The following is an 18,626-nucleotide window of genomic DNA, read 5'->3' on the forward strand; positions in this document are numbered from 1 at the left end:
AAGGAGAGGTAGGTGTGCTCATTTAGCATTAGGGTGTGAGTGAGTAGGCAATGACAAAGGCCTTCATGAAATTTGACAATCATTATGACATTGGGGATGGAGGGGTGGAGAGAGAGAGAGAGAGAGAGAGGGCTGCTTGGCGTCGACATCTTGCAATGATGGTGGGGATGGAGGGGTGGAGAGAGAGAGAGAGAGAGAGAGAGAATTTACATGGGGGGGGAGGGGATTGTTGGCAAAAGGAGAGGTAGGTGTGCTCATTTAGCATTAGGGTGCGAGTGAGTAGGCAATGACAAAGGCCGTCATGAAATTTGACAATCATTATGACATTGGGGATGGAGGGGTGGAGAGAGAGAGAGAGAGAGAGAGAGAGAGAGAGAGAGAATTTATGTGGGGGGGGAGGGGATTGTTGGCAAAAGGAGAGGTAGGTGTGCTCATCTAGCATTAGGGTGCGAGTGAGTAGGCAATGACAAAGGCCTTCATGAAATTTGACAATCATTATGACATTGGGAAAGAGACATAGGGCGGGGGGGGGGAGGGGATTGTTGGCAAAAGGAGAGGTAGGCGTACTCATCTAGCATTAGGATGCGAGTTAGTAGGCAATGACAAATCATTGTGACATTGGGAAAGAGACATAGACGAGAGGGTTGGTACAAGTGTCAAATTGATTATGGTCTTGAAGTTTGTTGATAGGTGCTAAATTTATCTTTTGTATTATGAAATCAGGCCCAGAGTCATTATTGTGGCGTCCTTCAATGGTGGCACAAGATCCAGATGATGGTGATGATTATTTCAAACATCATGAAAATGATGCTATTGAGCAGGAAGATTGGAAGTGCATCCTTACTGTGAATGGTAATTGTGCATGCCTAATTTGTCTGTAAGCTTTTGGCAATGGGGAACTATTGAAGGCAGAGGCTTGGGAATTGACTGTGTGCCCTGTATTGATCTGTACAGGTTTACGGATTTTTGAAGACGTCTCTAATTCGAAGGTATAGAATGTCCTTTTCCTAGTGCACACAACTCTTGTAGCTTTCTGTCATAATTGTTTGTTGTATCAGCACTAAATTGATATTTGTTATTTAAGCACTTCCAAGAGTTTGTATTACTGCTTCTTTGTCTGATAGCCTTGTATATGTGCAGGTGAATGAAAGTTGTAGATTTATGAAATCTGTGGGTGTGGTAGAGGCTACTCCAGATCAAATTTTTGATATGATAATGACTTTAGACCAGAGCCAACGTCACCAGTATGTGCACATTGCCCTTGATTTCTATACAACATTATTACATGTGTGAGTCTCACAACAGTCTCATGCATGAGTAGCAATGGAATACATCTAATTTATAATGTTCTGTTATCCTAGATGGGACACCTTAACCGGCGATTTGGTCCTCATAGAGGATATTGATGGCCATTCTGATATACTCCATGGGGTTTATGATCCAAGCTTTCACAGGAGGTCTGCCTTTACTCTATCTCGATATTGAATTATGCAAGTGATGTGGTTTTATTTGACGGCCCTTTGCCTAATATCGAATATTGTCTTGTCTTTGCATTTAAAAGTCCTGTCCAAAATGTTTTTCCTTTTGGTTTCTCATTTCCACCGCGTTTCCAATTGTATCTGTTCTTGCACTAGGTCATAGAAAAGAATTCTTCTCTTGGTCAATTCCAGAGAACTCCCAACAACTCAATCTATTCTCAAAGATTTCATAGAATAACTCTCTTGTACAATTTATCACTTGTATCTCTGCAAACACAGGGGTCTTATTATTTCTGATTATGTCTTTTATGGCTTCCAGGTCTTGTGTTAATAACCCACTTGTGTCAGGGTCAATCATGCTACCTTTGTCCTTTTTGTTTTGTGGTCCATGTTTGGTACACAGCTTGAACAGATTTTTAAGAATGTGTTTTTTTATGCCTTTCAAGAAACATGGATTTCCCCCCATTGCAGGTGGTGCTTAAAACGCGATTTCTTATTTTTGCGCCGCTGGCGACATGATCAAGATGGATCATACTGTAAGCATAGTGCTTTGTATCCTAGATTCCACATGGAAACAGAGCTGCTTTGGTTTTGTTTTTTGATTTTTTTGCTTGAAAACTTGGCAGCTATCACTGAAGATTCAGCCATTCATAAGAAGTGTCCTTCCCGATTCGATCGTTGGCGTATAAAGTTAAATCGTGTGTACCTTCTCCTGTTTTGATTTTGACTTATGATTTCGCTCTGAGGAGTATATTGCTTGATAACACGTATTTCTAATTTGTAAATGCAGCCACTGTCTGGGAAATTACCCCGCTTCCTCCAAGATGTGGCACGGCAAGGTCTCTGGTCACTCAAATAATGGAGATCAAGCTTGTGGGATGCAAATTATGGAAGAAACTATTCCCTCTTAAGTTCGAAAAGAGTATACCTTACTATTTGTTGTGTAGGACAGCAGGTACAGTTTTCTGCAATTACACCTTCATGGTTTTTAATACTCTTGGAACATTTTTTCAAAGTGCAATTCGTACAATGAATTCATGAATTTTCTTGTGTATGTCAGGATTGAGGGAGTTATTTGCAGCAATCAATGAAGCTGGTGACAATGGAGAGCACTTGCAATCGCATCGACATCCAGGTGTAGCATTTCCAAAGGAAGGGGAGGTGCCCTTGCAACCCTCACAGGAAGAAACAGAGGCTCCAGATATAAATGAGCAATTTTATGATGCTATTGCTCTAGAGGATTCGTCTGGGGAAGAGGATCAGGACTTTGAAGAGCCACTCATACGGAGTCGTAAGGTTTGTTTCTAGTCTTTCTTCTTTTGGTCATCTGTCATCTTATTTACATTGATTTGTTTGCCCTCAAAGCAAGTTTTGTAAAAAACTAATGTTAAACAATTTTCCTCTCCTTTCAAGGATGTAAATTTTTCTCTCTTTCAGTAGTCAACTTGATCCTAGTCCACCATGTTTTGATTTAGTTATTGCTGCTTTTGTGATCTGGTTTTTTGTTTTGTGTCCCTTCAGCCGACATCATGTACTATGATATGGTTTCATTAGCTTGTGGTGTAGGTTGGTAATGTATAAGTGGGTCATATTCTGTTGTGATCCTCAATTCTGCTGAGCTTCTCATTCTATATGCTGTGGTTGCTTTTAAAAAAGATACGCTCTATTGGATTGTGAAAAAGCTCTCTTGTATGACCATGCTAGGATACTACTTGGCTTCTTGTTGGCATTATGCCTTTCTATGTAGTGAGATGTTCATATACTGTAGTGATCCTCAACCACACGAGCTTGGGCAACCAAAGAAGAACGTGAGGTGTCCATTTTGGTAGCATTGTTTGAAGATGGAACTATTATAGCCACATATGTATGTATGTATGTATGTATGTATGCATGCATGCATGCATGTGTGTGTGTAGAGGCGATCATGAGAGAGAGAGAGAGAGAGAAAGGCGATCATTATCAACTAATCGTGGTATCATACATCTAGTGAGAGAAAATATTACAAACTTGTCATGTATCGAGTACTTGTTGGGCTAGCTTGTGTGCTAGTCCTAGTATCTTGTTGCAGTATTCCAGAATGGCTGCTCCAGCAGATTTTTCAGATTATCTCCGCTCTCTCTTTAACTTTGTCTGATGTGTGCGTAGGCTCTACACCTGAGAGAGAGAGAGAGAGAGAGAGAGAGAGAGAGGTTCAGATGATCTCTGCTGTCCCCATAACTTTCTCTGATGTGTGTGTAGGCTCTACATCTGTGAGAGAGAGAGAGAGAGAGAGAGAGAGAGAGAGAGAGGTTCAGATGATCTCTGCTGTCCCCATAACTCTCTCTGATGTGTGTGTAGGCTCTACATCTGAGAGAGAGAGAGAGAGAGAGAGAGAGAGGTTGAGGTTCAGATGATCTCTGCTGTCCCCATAACTTTCTCTGATGTGTGTGTAGGCTCTACATCTGTGTGAGAGAGAGAGAGAGAGAAAGAGAGAGGTTGATGTTGATGTTGATGATTTATTTTGTGGTAACAGGGAACAGCTACAAATAAAAGCTCATCTTGGAGTGTGAGGTTAGGTCTGCCTAGTAAGAGGCCACCATGTGAGTTATTTTCATTTAATGTTTGTTGGCTGATATCAATCTTTGCCATATTTTGTGTTTTCTCCTGCTTCTCACTGATTCTGTGTGGATAATTTCAGGCCGTGAGGAGAATGGGGAGCTTTTATTAAATGCAGAGTCTGTGAACATTGATGTGAAACTGTGCAAAGGCTCTTTGAGGCCGAGGAATTGTGATGACGATTCTGACTGCTGGAGCGATCCTGGAGGAGCGGGTTTCATGGTTCGTGGGCGAACATACATTCGAGATTTTATCAAGGTCAAGCGCCTTTCTGCTTTGGTTGCTTTGAAGAGAGGAGTGAAAACACGTGTCTGTTAGTAGATTTGTCACTTCTACATTTGGAATCTGGGATGGACGTGCTCCACTTTATTTCCTACCTCAAACAAATCTTCTGATGTATTTACTGCATGGACGTGCTCCAGTTTATTATTTCATTTACTGCATGCCTCTACAGGTACCAGGAGGAGATCCCCTCCTAAAACTACTTGGAGTTGATTGGCTGAGGCATGAAAAAAGGATTGATTTGGTTGCTCGACACCCACGTTGCTTGGTGAAGGTTAGGAATGCTACTGTTGCTTTAACATCAATATTTGATCAAGACATGTACCAGCTCTCTAGCTCTCTGCAACCTATTTAATTGTAAAAAGAATGTAGGAACACAATTTTTTAGCATTTTACCAAACCCAAACATGTACTTTGGTAGAAAGTTCAGTCAAAATTCCCCCTTTCTTTGCCAACGGATATAGAAGGGCCTGGTGTAAGTAGAAATAGCAAACGGGTGGGTGAGAAATTGATAAAGTAGTTTTAGAGGCCACCAAGTGAACTATGACAGTCACCGTGCAAGTAGAAATAGCAAGCAGGTGGGTGAGAAATTCATAAAGTGAGTTTAGAGGCCACCAAGTGAACCATGACAGTCACCTGAAAATTATTCCTCTACTGTACTACAGAGGACCTTCGTAAGAGGATTTCATACTCTGCCTTACTTTCTCCCCTCTGCAGTAGAAATTCAACTTAAATGGTGTGTAGGAGAACTTTATACCTGAGAGGTAGGGTGGTCTATGCGTATCTGGCATAAGTTTCCTTACCAAAAGTTTCTGTGCTATCTTCATTCCTCACATTTTAAGTGCTATGCATATTCCTCCGTGTGCACACCCCCATGCAAGCGCACACAGAGAGAGGGAGGGAGGGATGGGGGATTATTCTGAAATCCTGATTGGGTAAATCGTCATGTTCACAGACTGCTGAAGTGAAGAAATTACCATTTGTCTTAGTTGTTAATCTCCAGGTAAAGTACCCATGGTTCTTGAAGTCTTTTAGATAATTGGGTTTGATTTGGAATTTGTTGGTTGACATTGGTGCTAACTAGCCGTATATTTGTTGCAGATTCCTTCCAAACCAAACTACAGTTTAGTATTCTATTACGGAGCAGATAGACCCATAAGGCCTGGCTCTTTGATTCATAAATTCGTTACGGGAGATGACACATATAGGAACTCTCGACTGAAGCTTATCCCCAGAATAGTTGAGGTAAGGCGTAGCTGCCTAAAAATTTAAGCTATATGACTTTTGTATAACTGGTATAGGAAGTTTATACAACTGGACGTCAGCTAAATCTATCTCATCATTGCAGGGATATTGGGTGGTGAAGCGTGCTGTTGGAACCAAAGCTTGCTTGCTTGGCAGAGCTTTAACTTGCAAATATTTTAGTGAAGATAATTTTCTGGAGGTCAGTTTCTTGTACATAGAAAGTAGGGCTGCCAATTCTAGAAGTGAGGATTGGCAGTATAGAGGGGAACATAGATTTGAGCAGATAGAAACTTGTACTTTACCTGGTTTCTCTCTCGAGGTACTTTAGTGCCATTAACCATTGTTGCTTATTTTCTAGTTGGAATGGATTTTTTGCAGATAGATGTGGATGTGGGCTCCTCTTCTGTAGCACGCAGCGTATGTGGCTTGGTTTTGGGATATGCTACAAGCGTTGTGATTGATTTTGGATTATTAATTGAGGTATTACCATTGCTTTCAAAGCGCCTTGCTGGAATGATCTGTTTTTGTATCTCAACTGTTCCTCTCTTTTTGAACTGAAAGCAGCTACTCATAACAAGACTGGCCTTTTAAACCTAAATTCACTAAAGCTGTTTGAAAAAGGGACAGTTTGCCAAGTAGGGCTGTCCTACATAATAAACATGTGGTGATAAGGCAAGGCTTTGCCCAGGTAAGGTGGTTCCACAATTTGTCCATTGGTCTAGTTGAAAGAAGAGCTGCAGGAATATTGGTTAAAAGTGTGTCTCTAAGGATGTATTACAAACAGGTTGAGAGTAAAGTTTGCTACATCCCTGCGGGGATAGGGTGACTGAGGACTCTCAAAGAGTTGAGGGCATGCATTTGAATTTTAGGACTGGGAAGTGACAGGGAGTAAGAATATTGCTTTTCAATAGGATTGGTGCATTTGTAGCAAATTTCCAATCGCAGTGACGAGATATGCTCATAGAAGCAAGTTATTGCTACTAATGTACATGATTTATCATTGGTGGACATAGTTCAAAGAAAGGTTTCAATACTTAGAAACATGAACTGTATCAAAACGTTCCAAAACGTTTCAAAAAAAAGGGGTAAGTTTCAAAAATTCAGTTTGTAGTTTTGGGTCTCAAAAATGCAAATTTTATGCTCACTTATCTTTTTGGTAGAGTTGTTGCCACCCACCTCTTTCTCCTTGAAGGACAAACACCAGGTTACACATGCTTTGCAAGACAAGGCAGTTGTAGGTTGTATTTGTTCGGCTTTCCTCTACATATGACAACTCTGAGGCCATAGCTTCATACTGAGTGACACGGAGACCGAGCATCACATACAGTTTGGAGTTTCTACAATTACAGAGTACAGGGATTAACTACTCTCTATTGGCATGTATGTTGGCATTTTACTGAAACATCTGGTCCTCATGGATGGTGTGTCAAAGGTTCAATTTGTCGTGGAGGGCTCAAACTTGCTTCTATCTAAAATCAGACCTAGCCGCCCTCCTCCCACACCCATAGGACCTGAGGGAGTGACTAGTGGCGTTCGAGCTATCAAAGGTGTCTTGAAGGGAGAAGCTGCCAAACACTGTCGCGGTTAAACGGGACCACCAAAGGTCATGCTGCTGCTGCAAACACGAACTAAACTTGGGGTGAAGCGCTCTCCAAGACCTTCCAATGTGTTGACAAGAGTGGCAGTGCCCTTCAATCTCAGCAGCTCAGGGGCCAATTGACAGAAGGTAAATGGAAGAAGTTTTTGTAAACTATATCGTGTACAAGCCCTAGTGGGCTTATCCTTAGGCCCTATGTGCTGACCTTTATTACATTGTCTCATATGTGCTATGTATATTACATTGTATTCATTGTCTGAACATGTTCCGGTTCGTGTGCAGATTCCACCTTTAGTTCACGAGGATGCATTAGTTGACTCTGCTTCAGTTCGGGCTGTCCCTCCTGTCTCACCTCACACAGTCCGAGACGCTTCTGCTTCTCCCCTAGACCTAGCGGGTCCCCCCTTTATCTGGTTCAATGTTAGACCCTCTCCCCCTGCAGGCAGGAGAGGTCTATGCGGCCGTTCAGACACAGGGTTGTCTGGAGTAGTCCTCACTTCCTCCCTTGGATAGGGGGGGATACACTATTGATCCTCTTCCCTCAGAAGGGATCCTTCGCACTTCGGTGTCTGGGCTGATTCACAGGAACTCATTTTCAGCTCTGGCAGATGCTTGAGATTTCCCAGAGGAGGAGTTTGTGCCCTCTACTTTTGGTGAGCTAGTGATTGGGTTTCCTACTGACACGACTTCTTCGTCAAGTGGCAGGGCTTTTTCTGCCACTTGATTTTTCGCCACTTGGTTCCACTCCTCGCTCCTCGAGCAGGAGGTCTTCCCTTGTTGAGGGATTTGTTTCCGCCACTAGGTCGGGTAAGGTCATTCTACATCCTCCCTCCCGTTCATTAGGATTGTTAGCTGGAACATACAAGGCCTAGGTGGCATCCCTCATCGGCGCCGCAGACAGCTGATTCGGGATCAGCTTCATACAGGTGTTACTGGGGGTTCCATTGATGTCTTATTTATTCAGGAGCACAAATTGGATTCTAGGGATTGTGCCAAGTTAAGCAGGTTGCTTTCTGGCCATACGTTTTGGTCGCCTACCTTGGGCACTAGGGGAGGAACTTCTATTTGAGTTTCATAGTCGGTTCTCCACTAGGTGGCGTCCCTCATTGTCTTCCTCTGTTGAGGGGTTTGTTTCTGCCACTAGGTCGGGTAAGGTATTCCATTCTACATGCTCCCTCCCGTTGATGAGGATTGTTAGCTGGAACATACAAGGCCTAGGTGGCGTCCCTCATTGCCGCGCAGATAGTTGATTCGGGATCAGCTTCATCCAAGTGTTACTGGGGGTTCCATTGATGTCTTATTTATTCAAGAGCACAAACTGGATTCTAGGGATTGTGCCAAGTCAGGCAAGTTGCTTTCTGGCCATATGTTTTGATCGCCTGCCTTGGGCACTAGGGGAGGAACTTCTATTTCAGTTTCACAGTCGGTTCTCCATTAGGTGGCGTCCCTTATTGCCGTCGCAGACAACTGATTCGGGTTCAGCTTCATCCAGGTGTTACTGGGGGTTCCATTGATGTCTTATCTATTCAGGAGCACAAATTGGATTCTAAGGATTGTGCCAAGTCAGGCAAGTTGCTTTCTGGCCATATGTTTTGGTTGCCTGCGTTGGGGGCACAAGGGGAGGAACTTCTATTTCAGTTTCACAGTCGGTTCTCTCCTTAGTTGTTGGACACAGAGTCATTATCACCTCTAGGGCTCAGTGGATTATTCTCATGATTGGAGGACTTAAGGTTGGTTTTCTCAACCTGTATGCCTCCAATATTAGAGGGGAACGTGTCATTATGTGGAAGGATTTGCTCTCCTGGGCCCCCATTGCAGAGGAGGACTTCAATCTTTGGAGAGAGCAACTTGGAATGCCTTCCTTTTTTCACTACTGTCATTATGCATCGTCTACTTGGTTAGACGATGCCTTTCTTATTCAACCACAGTCCCTCCTGTTCTCTTGAGGCAGCAGATGCCTATTCATGCATGCATTGACAGATTCTACGTAGATGATTGGGCACTAGATAGAGGTGGATCGGTATGCATTGTTGCCGGGGTTTCACTTCAGACCACTTTCCTGTTGTGCTAGCTATCTCAGAGCCTCACTTGAGAGGCCGATCTGCCAGCATCATGATTCTAGATGCCTTGTATACTAAGGAGGACCTTATCGAGACAGCCTTGTAGATATGGGTTTCTCATGTCCAGGGTGGGCAGCCATCTCCATCACATGTAGCGGCTGTCTTTTTTGGTATTAGCGACTTTTACCACTCAGCTGCTAGTACCAGGAGACGAGATATTCTCAGACGTGAGATTGGTATTCGCCTGCAGTTGGCAGCTTTGCAGAGGGAAGAGCAGAAACGGCCTTAAGATGCTTGGATTCATTATGCATCGTCTACTTGGTTAGACGATGCCTTTCTTATTCAACCACAGTCCCTCCTGTTCTCTTGAGGCAGCAGATGCCTATTCATGCATGCATTGACAGATTCTACGTAGATGATTGGGCACTAGATAGAGGTGGATCGGTATGCATTGTTGCCGGGGTTCCACTTCAGACCACTTTCCTGTTGTGCTAGCTATCTCAGAGCCTCACTTGAGAGGCCGATCTGCCAGCATCATGATTCCAGATGCCTTGTATACTAAGGAGGACCTTATTGAGACAGCCTTGTAGATATGGGTTTCTCATGTCTAGGGTGGGCAGCCATCTCCATCACATGTAGCGGCTGTCTTTTTTGGTATTAGCGACTTTTACCACTCAGCTGCTAGTACCAGGAGATGAGATATTCTCAGACGTGAGATTGGTATTCGCCTGCAGTTGGCAGCTTTGCAGAGGGAAGAGCAGAAACGGCCTTAAGATGCTTGGATTCAGGAGCGCCTTGCTGCAGCAAGGGCTCATCAGCAGACATTGCTTGATCAAAGAGTAGAGTATGCCTTTCATGCACGGGAGTCCTTCTGGATATAGATGGGTGGCAGAGTCAATAAACACTTTTTCTCTACTCTTGGCCCTAGACATAGTAGAGAGTGTATTGGGGCTTATTGACTCACACGGTTTACAGACAGATCCAGACGACGTCATGCGCATAGCTTCAGATTTCTATGCCGCCCTTCTTACTGCAACCATCTCCATCACATGTAGTGGCTGTCCTTTTTGGTATTAGCGACTTTTACCACTCAGTTGCTAGTACCAGGAGACGAGATAATCTCAGATGTGAGATTGGTATTCGCCAACAGTTGATAGCTTTATAGAGGGAAGAGCAAAAACGGCCTTAAGATGCTTGGATTCAGGAGCGCTTTGCTGCAGCAAGGGCTCATCAGCAGACATTGCTTGATCAAAGAGCAGAGTATGCCTTTCATGCACGGGAGTCCTTCTGGATACAGATGGGTGGCAGAGTCAATAAACACTTTTACTCTACTCTTGGCCCTAGACATAGTAGAGAGTGTGTATCCCAGCTTATTGACTCACACGGTTTATAGACGGATCCAGATGACGTCATGCGCATAGCTTCAGATTTCTATGCCGCCCTTCTTACTGCAGATCCTGACACACAGGATAGAGAGGATGGATGCTAGACATGATATTTGACAGAGCATCCCTATGTTGGTGAAACCGGATATGCATGTTTTGCTTGATGCACCTTTTACCAACACAGAGTTCAGGACTGCACTTTCAGCCCTTCACAAGGGCAAGTGCCCAGGTTCGGATGGCCTTACCCCTTCTTTCTTCATTGCATTACATCAGCCCAGCAGGGCATTTGGGACTTTGGCAAGATGCCCGGGTCGCTCACAGAGGGTCTCATCCACCTTATCCCGAAAGGGGGTTGCATAAATTTAGTGTCCCAGTGGAGGCCTATCAGGCCTATCACACTTTTGGGGGCATGTTACAAGATTCTAGCCAAGGCAATCAGCCTTTGATTGCAGCCCTGACACACAGGATAGAGAGGATGCTAGACAGGTTATTTGACAGAGCATCCCTATGTTGGTGAAACTGGATATGCATGTTTTGCTTGATGCACCTTTCACCAACACAGAGTTCAGGACTGCACTTTCAGCCCTTCACAAGGGCAAGTGTCCAGGTTTGGATGGCCTCACCCCTTCTTTCTTCATTGCATTACATCAGCCCTACAGGGCATTTGAGACTCTGGCGAGATGCCCGGGTCGCTCACAGAGGGTCTCATCCTCCTTATCCTGAAAGGGAGTTGCATAAATTTAGTGTCCCAGTGGAGGCCTATCAGACTTTTGGGGGCATGTTACAAGATTCTAGCCAAGGCAATCAGCCTTTGATTGCAGCCCCTTCTCCGAGATCTTATTCAGGACACTCAGACGAGATTTGTGCATGGCAGAAGCATTTTTGATAACATCTTCTTCTTTGGGGAAGCTTCAGAGTGGGCCATGCAGATCGCCAGAATCTAGCCATTCTACTCTTGGATTTTGAGAAAGCTTATGATAGAGTAGATTGGGAGATTTTGGAGGGCACCCTTCTACGTTTTGGCTTTACAGATGCTTGGATCAGAGGTGTTTCCTCTTTGTATAGATCAACAACCCACAGCTAGGTGCTTATTGGTGGGGTAAGGGGTGAGAGATTTCATATTTCTAGATCAGTCCGTCAGGGATGTCCCTTGCTCCTTTTCTTTTTTTTTTCGTGGCATAAGCTATGAGTATCTATATTAGATCTCAAGCTGACATCTTTGGGCTGAGACTTCCCATCAGACAAGAAGAGGAGCTAGCTCACTTGACAGTGAGTTGGCAGATGACACTGCAGTTTACTTGGATGCCACACCACAGACGCTCATTTCTTTCAAGACAGCATTGGATTTATTTTGCATGGCGGCGGGGGCATAGATAAATTGGCATAAATCCAATGGCTTTTGGATCAGTGACGAGGACACTCCAGATTGGGGGCTTGACATAGGTTCACTTGAGTTTAGAGGGGTGCGCCAGCCAGATATCTGGGTTGCTAGGTTGGCTTGGTTATTTCCTCCACGCAGCAGTTTAGAGGGGTGCGCCAGCCAAATTCTAGCCAAGGCAATCAGCCTTTGATTGCAGCCCCTTCTCCCAGATCTTATTCATGACACTCAGACGAGATTTTATGCATGGCAGAAGCATTTTTGATAACATCTTCTTCTTTTGGGAAGCTTCAGAGTGGGCCATGTAGATCGGCTAGAATCTAGCCATTCTACTCTTGGATTTTGAGAAAGCTTATGATAGAGTAGATTGGGAGATTTTGGAGGGCACCCTTCTACGTTTTGGCTTTACAGATGCTTGGATCAGAGGTGTTTCCTCTTTGTACAGATCAACAACCCACAGCTAGGTGCATATTGGTGGGGTAAGGGGTGAGAGATTTCATATTTCTGGATTAGTCCGTCAGGGATGTTCCTTGCTCCTTTTCTTTTTTTATTCGTGGTAGAAGCTATGAGTATCTATATTAGATCTCAAGCTGACATCTTTGGGCTGAGACTTCCCATCAGACAGGAAGAGGAGCTAGCTCACTTGACAGTGAGTTGGCAGATGATACTGCAGTTTACTTGGATGCCATACCACAGGCGCTCACTATCTTTCAAGATAGCATTGGATTTATTTTGCATGCTCCCAGATCTTATTCATGACACTCAGACGAGATTTTGTGCATGGCAGAAGCATTTTTGATAACATCTTCTTCTTTTGGGAAGCTTCAGAGTGGGCCATGCAGATCGGCTAGAATCTAGCCATTCTACTCTTGGATTTTGAGAAAGCTTATGATAGAGTAGATTGGGAGATTTTGGAGGGCACCCTTCTACGTTTTGGCTTTACAGATGCTTGGATCAGAGGTGTTTCCTCTTTGTACAGATCAACAACCCACAGCTAGGTGCATATTGGTGGGGTAAGGGGTGAGAGATTTCATATTTCTGGATCAGTCCGTCAGGGATGTTCCTTGCTCCTTTTCTTTTTTTATTCGTGGTAGAAGCTATGAGTATCTATATTAGATCTCAAGCTGACATCTTTGGGCTGAGACTTCCCATCAGACAGGAAGAGGAGCTAGCTCACTTGACAGTGAGTTGGCAGATGATACTGCAGTTTACTTGGATGCCATACCACAGGCGCCCCACAGGCGCTCACTATCTTTCAAGATAGCATTGGATTTATTTTGCATGGCGGCGGGGGCGTAGATAAATTGGCATAAATCCAATGGCTTTTGGATCAGTGACGAGGACACTCCAGACTGGGGGCTTGACATAGGTTCACTTGGGTTTAGAGGGGTGCGCCAGCCAGATATTTGGGTTGCTAGGTTGGCTTGGTTATTTCCTCCACGCAGCAGTTTACTCCCGTGTTGGAGAGCATCAAGAGAAAGCTTCTTTTTTGGGGCTCAGTCAAGCTGGACAGTTGTGGTGGTCAACCAGGTCCTCTTGGCCACGGCTTGGTTTGTTTGTTCTTGCTGGTGCCGTTCTAGGGATTGCATCATTTAGCTTAGGAGATCGATCAGAAATTTTCTTTGGAGTGGGCTTTATGGCACAACAGATGTTTTAGCCAGGGTGGCTTGGGAGACCCTCATCTTTCCTACACAGGAAGGGGGTCTCAATATTATTGATTCAGATTTACAGTGCAGAGCTTTACTCTGCAAGATGGTGGTGCAGGGACTTTGTCAGGACAGGAGCTATGGAAGGCATTTTTTATTAGCAGCATACAGACGTGCATACCTTCAGGAGGAGACTGGATGGATAGAGTATTAGATGGATCCTCACCGCAACACATCTCAGGTCTCCTTTGTTCCCTCTCATGATTGCCATCTTGAAAGCATGGGCCAACTTCAAGAGCACTCTTCGGAGGATTCCCCCTTCCTCTTGTGAAGAGATTGATAGGCAACCGGGCATGTGGAATGACAGTATATTGGATGATCTTGGCAGACCACTTGGTGCTTCACTGGTGCTTCACTCTACATGCAGTGGTCCAGATGAGAGAGGGGACCTGCCTCATCTCTGGGATCATTCTGGGGTCATGGAAAGCTTTCCGGAGGCTTCCAGAGGAGACTAAATCTCAGTTGACAAGACATCTCAGAGGGAGTGGAGGGAGGATCTTGTAGATTGAGGCAGCCCTTCGAGTGGATAGGGTAGACACAGATGACATGCCTCTCACTTGCTCCACTTGGGCAAGTGCTTTTACGAGAGAGGGGACCTGCCTCATCTTTGGGGTCATGAAAAGCTTTTCGGAGGCTTCGAGAGGAGACTAAATATCAATTGACAAGGCATCTCAGAGGGAGTGCAAGGAGGATCTTGTAGATTGAGGCAGCCCTTCCAGTGGATTGGGTAGACACAGATGATATTCTTCTTACTTGCTCCACTTGGACAAGTGCTTTTATGAGAGGGGGTACTCCTATTCAGGTTTTGGCCTTTAGAGATGCACATGGGGATGCTGTGGTTTTTAATGTGCATGATGGTGGCAGATTGTTCAGGTCCACAGAGGAGACCTTGCTTGAATCTGCCTTTCAGTCTATCAGGGTTGTAGGTCTTTTGGAGTAGGGATCAGATTCAGAGTAGTTTCTTGACCCTGACCCTCGGCTTCTCTCTATTGGATCTTGGAGTCTTTGGCCTACAGGGGAGTTCCCATTAGGTATCTGCAGTGGGACCCTGGAGAGGGGAAGTGGATTGACGCAGAGCATTGAGAGAAGGGCTTTCCCATGCCGTGATTTTTGATGTGCATGATGGTGGCAAATTGTTCAGCTTTCAGTCTATCAGGGTTGTAGGTCTTTTGGAGCAGGAATCAGATTCAGAGTGGTTCCTTGACCCTGACCCCCGGCTTCTCTCCACTGGATCTTGGAGACTTTAGCCTACGGGGGAGTTCCCATTAGGTATTTGCAGTGGGACCTTGGAGAGGGGGAGTGGATTGACGCAGAGCCTTGAGAGAAGGGCTTTCCCATGCCGTGATTTTTGATGTGCATGATGGTGGCAAATTGTTCAGCTTTCAGTCTATCAGGGTTGTAGGTCTTTTGGAGCAGGAATCAGATTCAGAGTGGTTCCTTGACCCTGACCCCCGGCTTCTCTCCACTGGATCTTGGAGACTTTGACCTACGGGGGAGTTCCCATTAGGTATTTGCAGTGGGACCCTGGAGAGGGGGAGTGGATTGACGCAGAGCATTGAGAGAAGGGCTTTTGGAGCAGGGATCAGATTCAGAGTGGTTCGTTGACCCTGATAGAGTGAAAGGTTGTAGGTCTTTTGGAGCAGGGATCAGATTCAGAGTGGTTCCTTGACCTTGACCCCCGGCTTCTCTCCACTGGATCTTGGAGACTTTGGCCTACGGGGGAGTTCCCATTAGGTATTTGGAGTGGGACCCTGGAGAGGGGAAGTGGATTGATGCAGAGCATTGAGAGAAGGGCTTTCCCATGCCGTGATTTTTGATGTGCATGATGGTGGCAAATTGTTCAGCTTTCAGTCTATCAGGGTTGTAGGTCTTTTGGAGCAGGAATTTGCAGTGGGACCCTGGAGAGGGGAAGTGGATTGATGCAGAGCATTGAGAGAAGGGCTTTCCCATGCCGTGATTTTTGATGTGCATGATGGTGGCAAATTGTTCAGCTTTCAGTCTATCAGGGTTGTAGGTCTTTTGGAGCAGGAATCAGATTCAGAGTGGTTCCTTTACCCTGACCCCCAGCTTCTCTCCACTGGATCTTGGAGACTTTGGCCTATGGGGGAGTTCCCATTAGGTATTTGCAGTGGGACCCTGGAGAGGGGGAGTGGATTGACGCAGAGCATCGAGAGAAGGGCTTTCCCATGCCGTGATTTTTGATGTGCATGATGGTGGCAAATTGTTCAGGTCAACAGAGGAGATCTTGCTTTCAGCCTATCAGGGTTGTAGGGATCAGATTCAGAGTGGTTCCTTGACCCAGACCTCGGCTCCTCTCCACTGGATCTTGGAGACTTTGGCTCTACGGGAGAGTTCCCATTAGGTTCCTCAGTCGGAGGCATTTGATATCACTGCGGATTTGCAGAGGTGCTTCTGGAGGAGACTCTAGTAATCCCACAGGAATAGAAAGATCACTCCTTTCTTTTGGCTTTCAGCCTATCAGGGTTGTAGGTCTTTTGGAGCAGGGATTAGATTCAAAGTGGTTCCTTGACCCTGACCCCTGGCTTCTCTCCACTGGATCTTGGAGACTTTGGCTCTACAGGGGAGTTCCCATTAGGTATTTGCAGTGGGACCCTGGAGAGGGGGAGTGGATTGACGCGCATTGAGAGAAGAGCATCCCCTTCTTTCGCTACACGGTCAGTAATGCCAGGAGATTCCAGCTCAGTAGTAGAGGTTGGAGACCTTTCAGTCCATCAGGGTTGTAGGGATCAGATTCAGAGTGGTTCCTTGACCCAGACCCCCGGCTTCTCTCCACTGGATCTTGGAGACTTTGGCTCTACGGGGGAGTTCACATTAGGTATTTGCAGTGGGACCCTGGAGAGGGGGAGTGGATTGACACAGGGCATCGAGAGAAGAGCATCCCCCCTTCTTTCGCTACACGGTCAGTAATGCCAGGAGATTCCAGCTTAGTAGTAGAGGTTGGAGACCTTCCAGAGTTCCTCATTGGGAGGCATTTGATATCACTGCGGATTTTCAGAGGTGCTTCTGGAGGAGACTCTAGTAATCCCACAAGAATAGAAAGATCACTCCTTTCTTTTGGCTTTCTATCCATGGTGGGATTGCAGTGAACCTTTGGAGATCCAGATTCGGAGCCGACCCTACTTGCCCTCGTTGCCTCTCTGCTTTGGAGACGATTCAATATTGCTTATGGGATGATTTGGATTGGGGTAGCCAGGATTTTCAGTCACTTTGTGCACTCCCGATTCTTTATTGTGCATATTTGATACGAGTTTACCGACTTTGGAAGATCATCAAAAAGGTCCTTAAGGACATTGCTCAGTGGCTTGGCTTTCTCTTACTAGGCCTCAGGTCTTTTATGAGAGACATGAATCTTCTCGGGCCAGTTCGATTTGACGTCATCAGGTTGAGTCCTGTTCTTTGGACAAAGTACTGTTCCTCTTTGCATTTTAAAATCTTATAGTAAGATCTTGTTTTTCGGAGGTTGACTGTCTGTATAATATAGCAGATGCAAGAGGGCTCACACCGCTCACATGTTCATTCAGATTGCACGCTACGCATCTGCCACATCAAAATGCAAATTTACTCATCTGCCATTTTATCAAAGGGCAAATATACTCAGGACAAAGTACTTTTCTTCTTTGCATTTTAGAATCTTATAGTAAGATCTGGTTTTTCGGAGGTTGACTGTCTGTATAATATAGCAGATGCAAGAGGGCTCACACCACTCACATGTTCATTCAGAGATTAAAAGGGAAGCATATCACCTAAGTTTAGTGATTTACGCTCTAGTGAAGAATTGCGGGCAAGCAAGCTTCTTTGATTCTGGATTCAGTTGGACTTTTTGTGACAAGTTTATACTGGCAGCTCTTGTCTGAACTCGGTATTGGAAAAACATTTTTTTGAGTCAAAGAAGTGCAAATGCTAAGATCTGCTTGGATTTATAGATTTTTAGCAATGGATTGTGTACCTGAAGATTGATTTATTTTTTTACTGTCGATTGATTTTATTTTTATACTGTCTTTGCAGGCTAGGGACGAATCTGAATTGCCAGAGTATTTATTGGGGGTGAGCAGGATACACCGCATCAATCCTGATTCTGCAGTGCCCTATGAGGAGATGTGACTTTTTAGTCTCGTCAGACGTCAGTCTTTACTTAGTGTACTTTGATCTACATTGTCTTTGATTTGATTATGTAAGTAGGGCTTGTATATGTACCTTCTCTTGGTTTGAATTTCTTTTACTTGGCAGCAATATCAGAAACCTCTTTGTCTCCAGACCCCAATAAGTCCTCCCTCTTATGTTCTGCTTTTGGTTGAATGCAGTCTTTACAGGTTCTTATTACATCAGATGGGATGCGCAGTTTGGCTCTCAGTATACTTGTATACAAAGCATTCTTTTGTACTCTAGATATTTTTTTGCCACAGAGCAGTCTGATTGTGGTTGAGAGATTTTTTGTACCTAGGCATTCTTTCCTCTTCTTTAACCTGGAAGAGCAATGGCAATAAGGTTTATCAGAAGGCCATGGCAGGTCATGGTATGGCAGCTGACTGCATTCACTGCAGAGTTTTTGGAGCTTCCAATTCGTTACTATTGTCTCAGTTCTTTTTTTTGGGGGGGGGGGGGGAAATCCAATGTGAAAATTGTTAAGTCTTGTCCAGATTACATCCGCGCCACCATTGAATTCTATATTTTACATGATCTATAAGAAACAAAGTAAAATGGATTTGTGCTCTCGGTATCCAATTCGCTACTATTGTCTCAGTTCCTTTTTTTTTTTGGGGGAATCCAATTTGAAAATTGTAAGGTGTTGTCCAGATTACATCCTCCACCATTGATTTCTATATTTTGCTTTTTTGAAGGAAAAAGGATTACTCAGTTATAAGTTGTGCTAGTCCTCCCT

The 18,626-nt window shown here is 44.7% G+C and overlaps 1 protein-coding gene across 2 annotated transcripts in view; it reads left to right on the forward strand.

Annotated features, from left to right (window-relative positions):
* The window catches only part of LOC147879583 (protein ENHANCED DISEASE RESISTANCE 2-like), a 40,503-nt gene extending 22,115 nt beyond the window's left edge, over window positions 1-18,388 (forward strand). The window contains exons 7-23 of one of the 2 annotated variants that reach the window (XR_015540640.1): window positions 724-852; window positions 955-989; window positions 1,141-1,244; window positions 1,362-1,457; window positions 1,950-2,014; window positions 2,105-2,176; window positions 2,269-2,433; window positions 2,539-2,774; window positions 3,991-4,057; window positions 4,156-4,331; window positions 4,528-4,629; window positions 5,311-5,358; window positions 5,457-5,600; window positions 5,704-5,799; window positions 5,979-6,080; window positions 17,753-17,918; window positions 18,049-18,388. Coding sequence is in view for 1 of the 2 variants with exons in the window: in XM_087371578.1 (XP_087227704.1) it covers window positions 724-852; window positions 955-989; window positions 1,141-1,244; window positions 1,362-1,457; window positions 1,950-2,014; window positions 2,105-2,176; window positions 2,269-2,433; window positions 2,539-2,774; window positions 3,991-4,057; window positions 4,156-4,331; window positions 4,528-4,629; window positions 5,311-5,358; window positions 5,457-5,600; window positions 5,704-5,799; window positions 5,979-6,080; window positions 17,753-17,848 (1,733 nt within the window). In the remaining variant the exon portion in view is untranslated. The remainder of the gene's footprint in view (window positions 1-723; window positions 853-954; window positions 990-1,140; window positions 1,245-1,361; window positions 1,458-1,949; window positions 2,015-2,104; window positions 2,177-2,268; window positions 2,434-2,538; window positions 2,775-3,990; window positions 4,058-4,155; window positions 4,332-4,527; window positions 4,630-5,310; window positions 5,359-5,456; window positions 5,601-5,703; window positions 5,800-5,978; window positions 6,081-17,752; window positions 17,919-18,048) is intronic. The other variant, XM_087371578.1, reaches the window with a different exon arrangement.
* The last annotated feature ends 238 nt before the right edge of the window (window positions 18,389-18,626 follow it).

The sequence above is a fragment of the Dipteris shenzhenensis genome, chromosome 33 (genome assembly GCF_047967505.1).
Source record: "Dipteris shenzhenensis isolate YYH24624 ecotype China chromosome 33, Dip_SZ_1.0, whole genome shotgun sequence".
Classification (NCBI taxonomy): Eukaryota; Viridiplantae; Streptophyta; class Polypodiopsida; order Gleicheniales; family Dipteridaceae; genus Dipteris; species Dipteris shenzhenensis.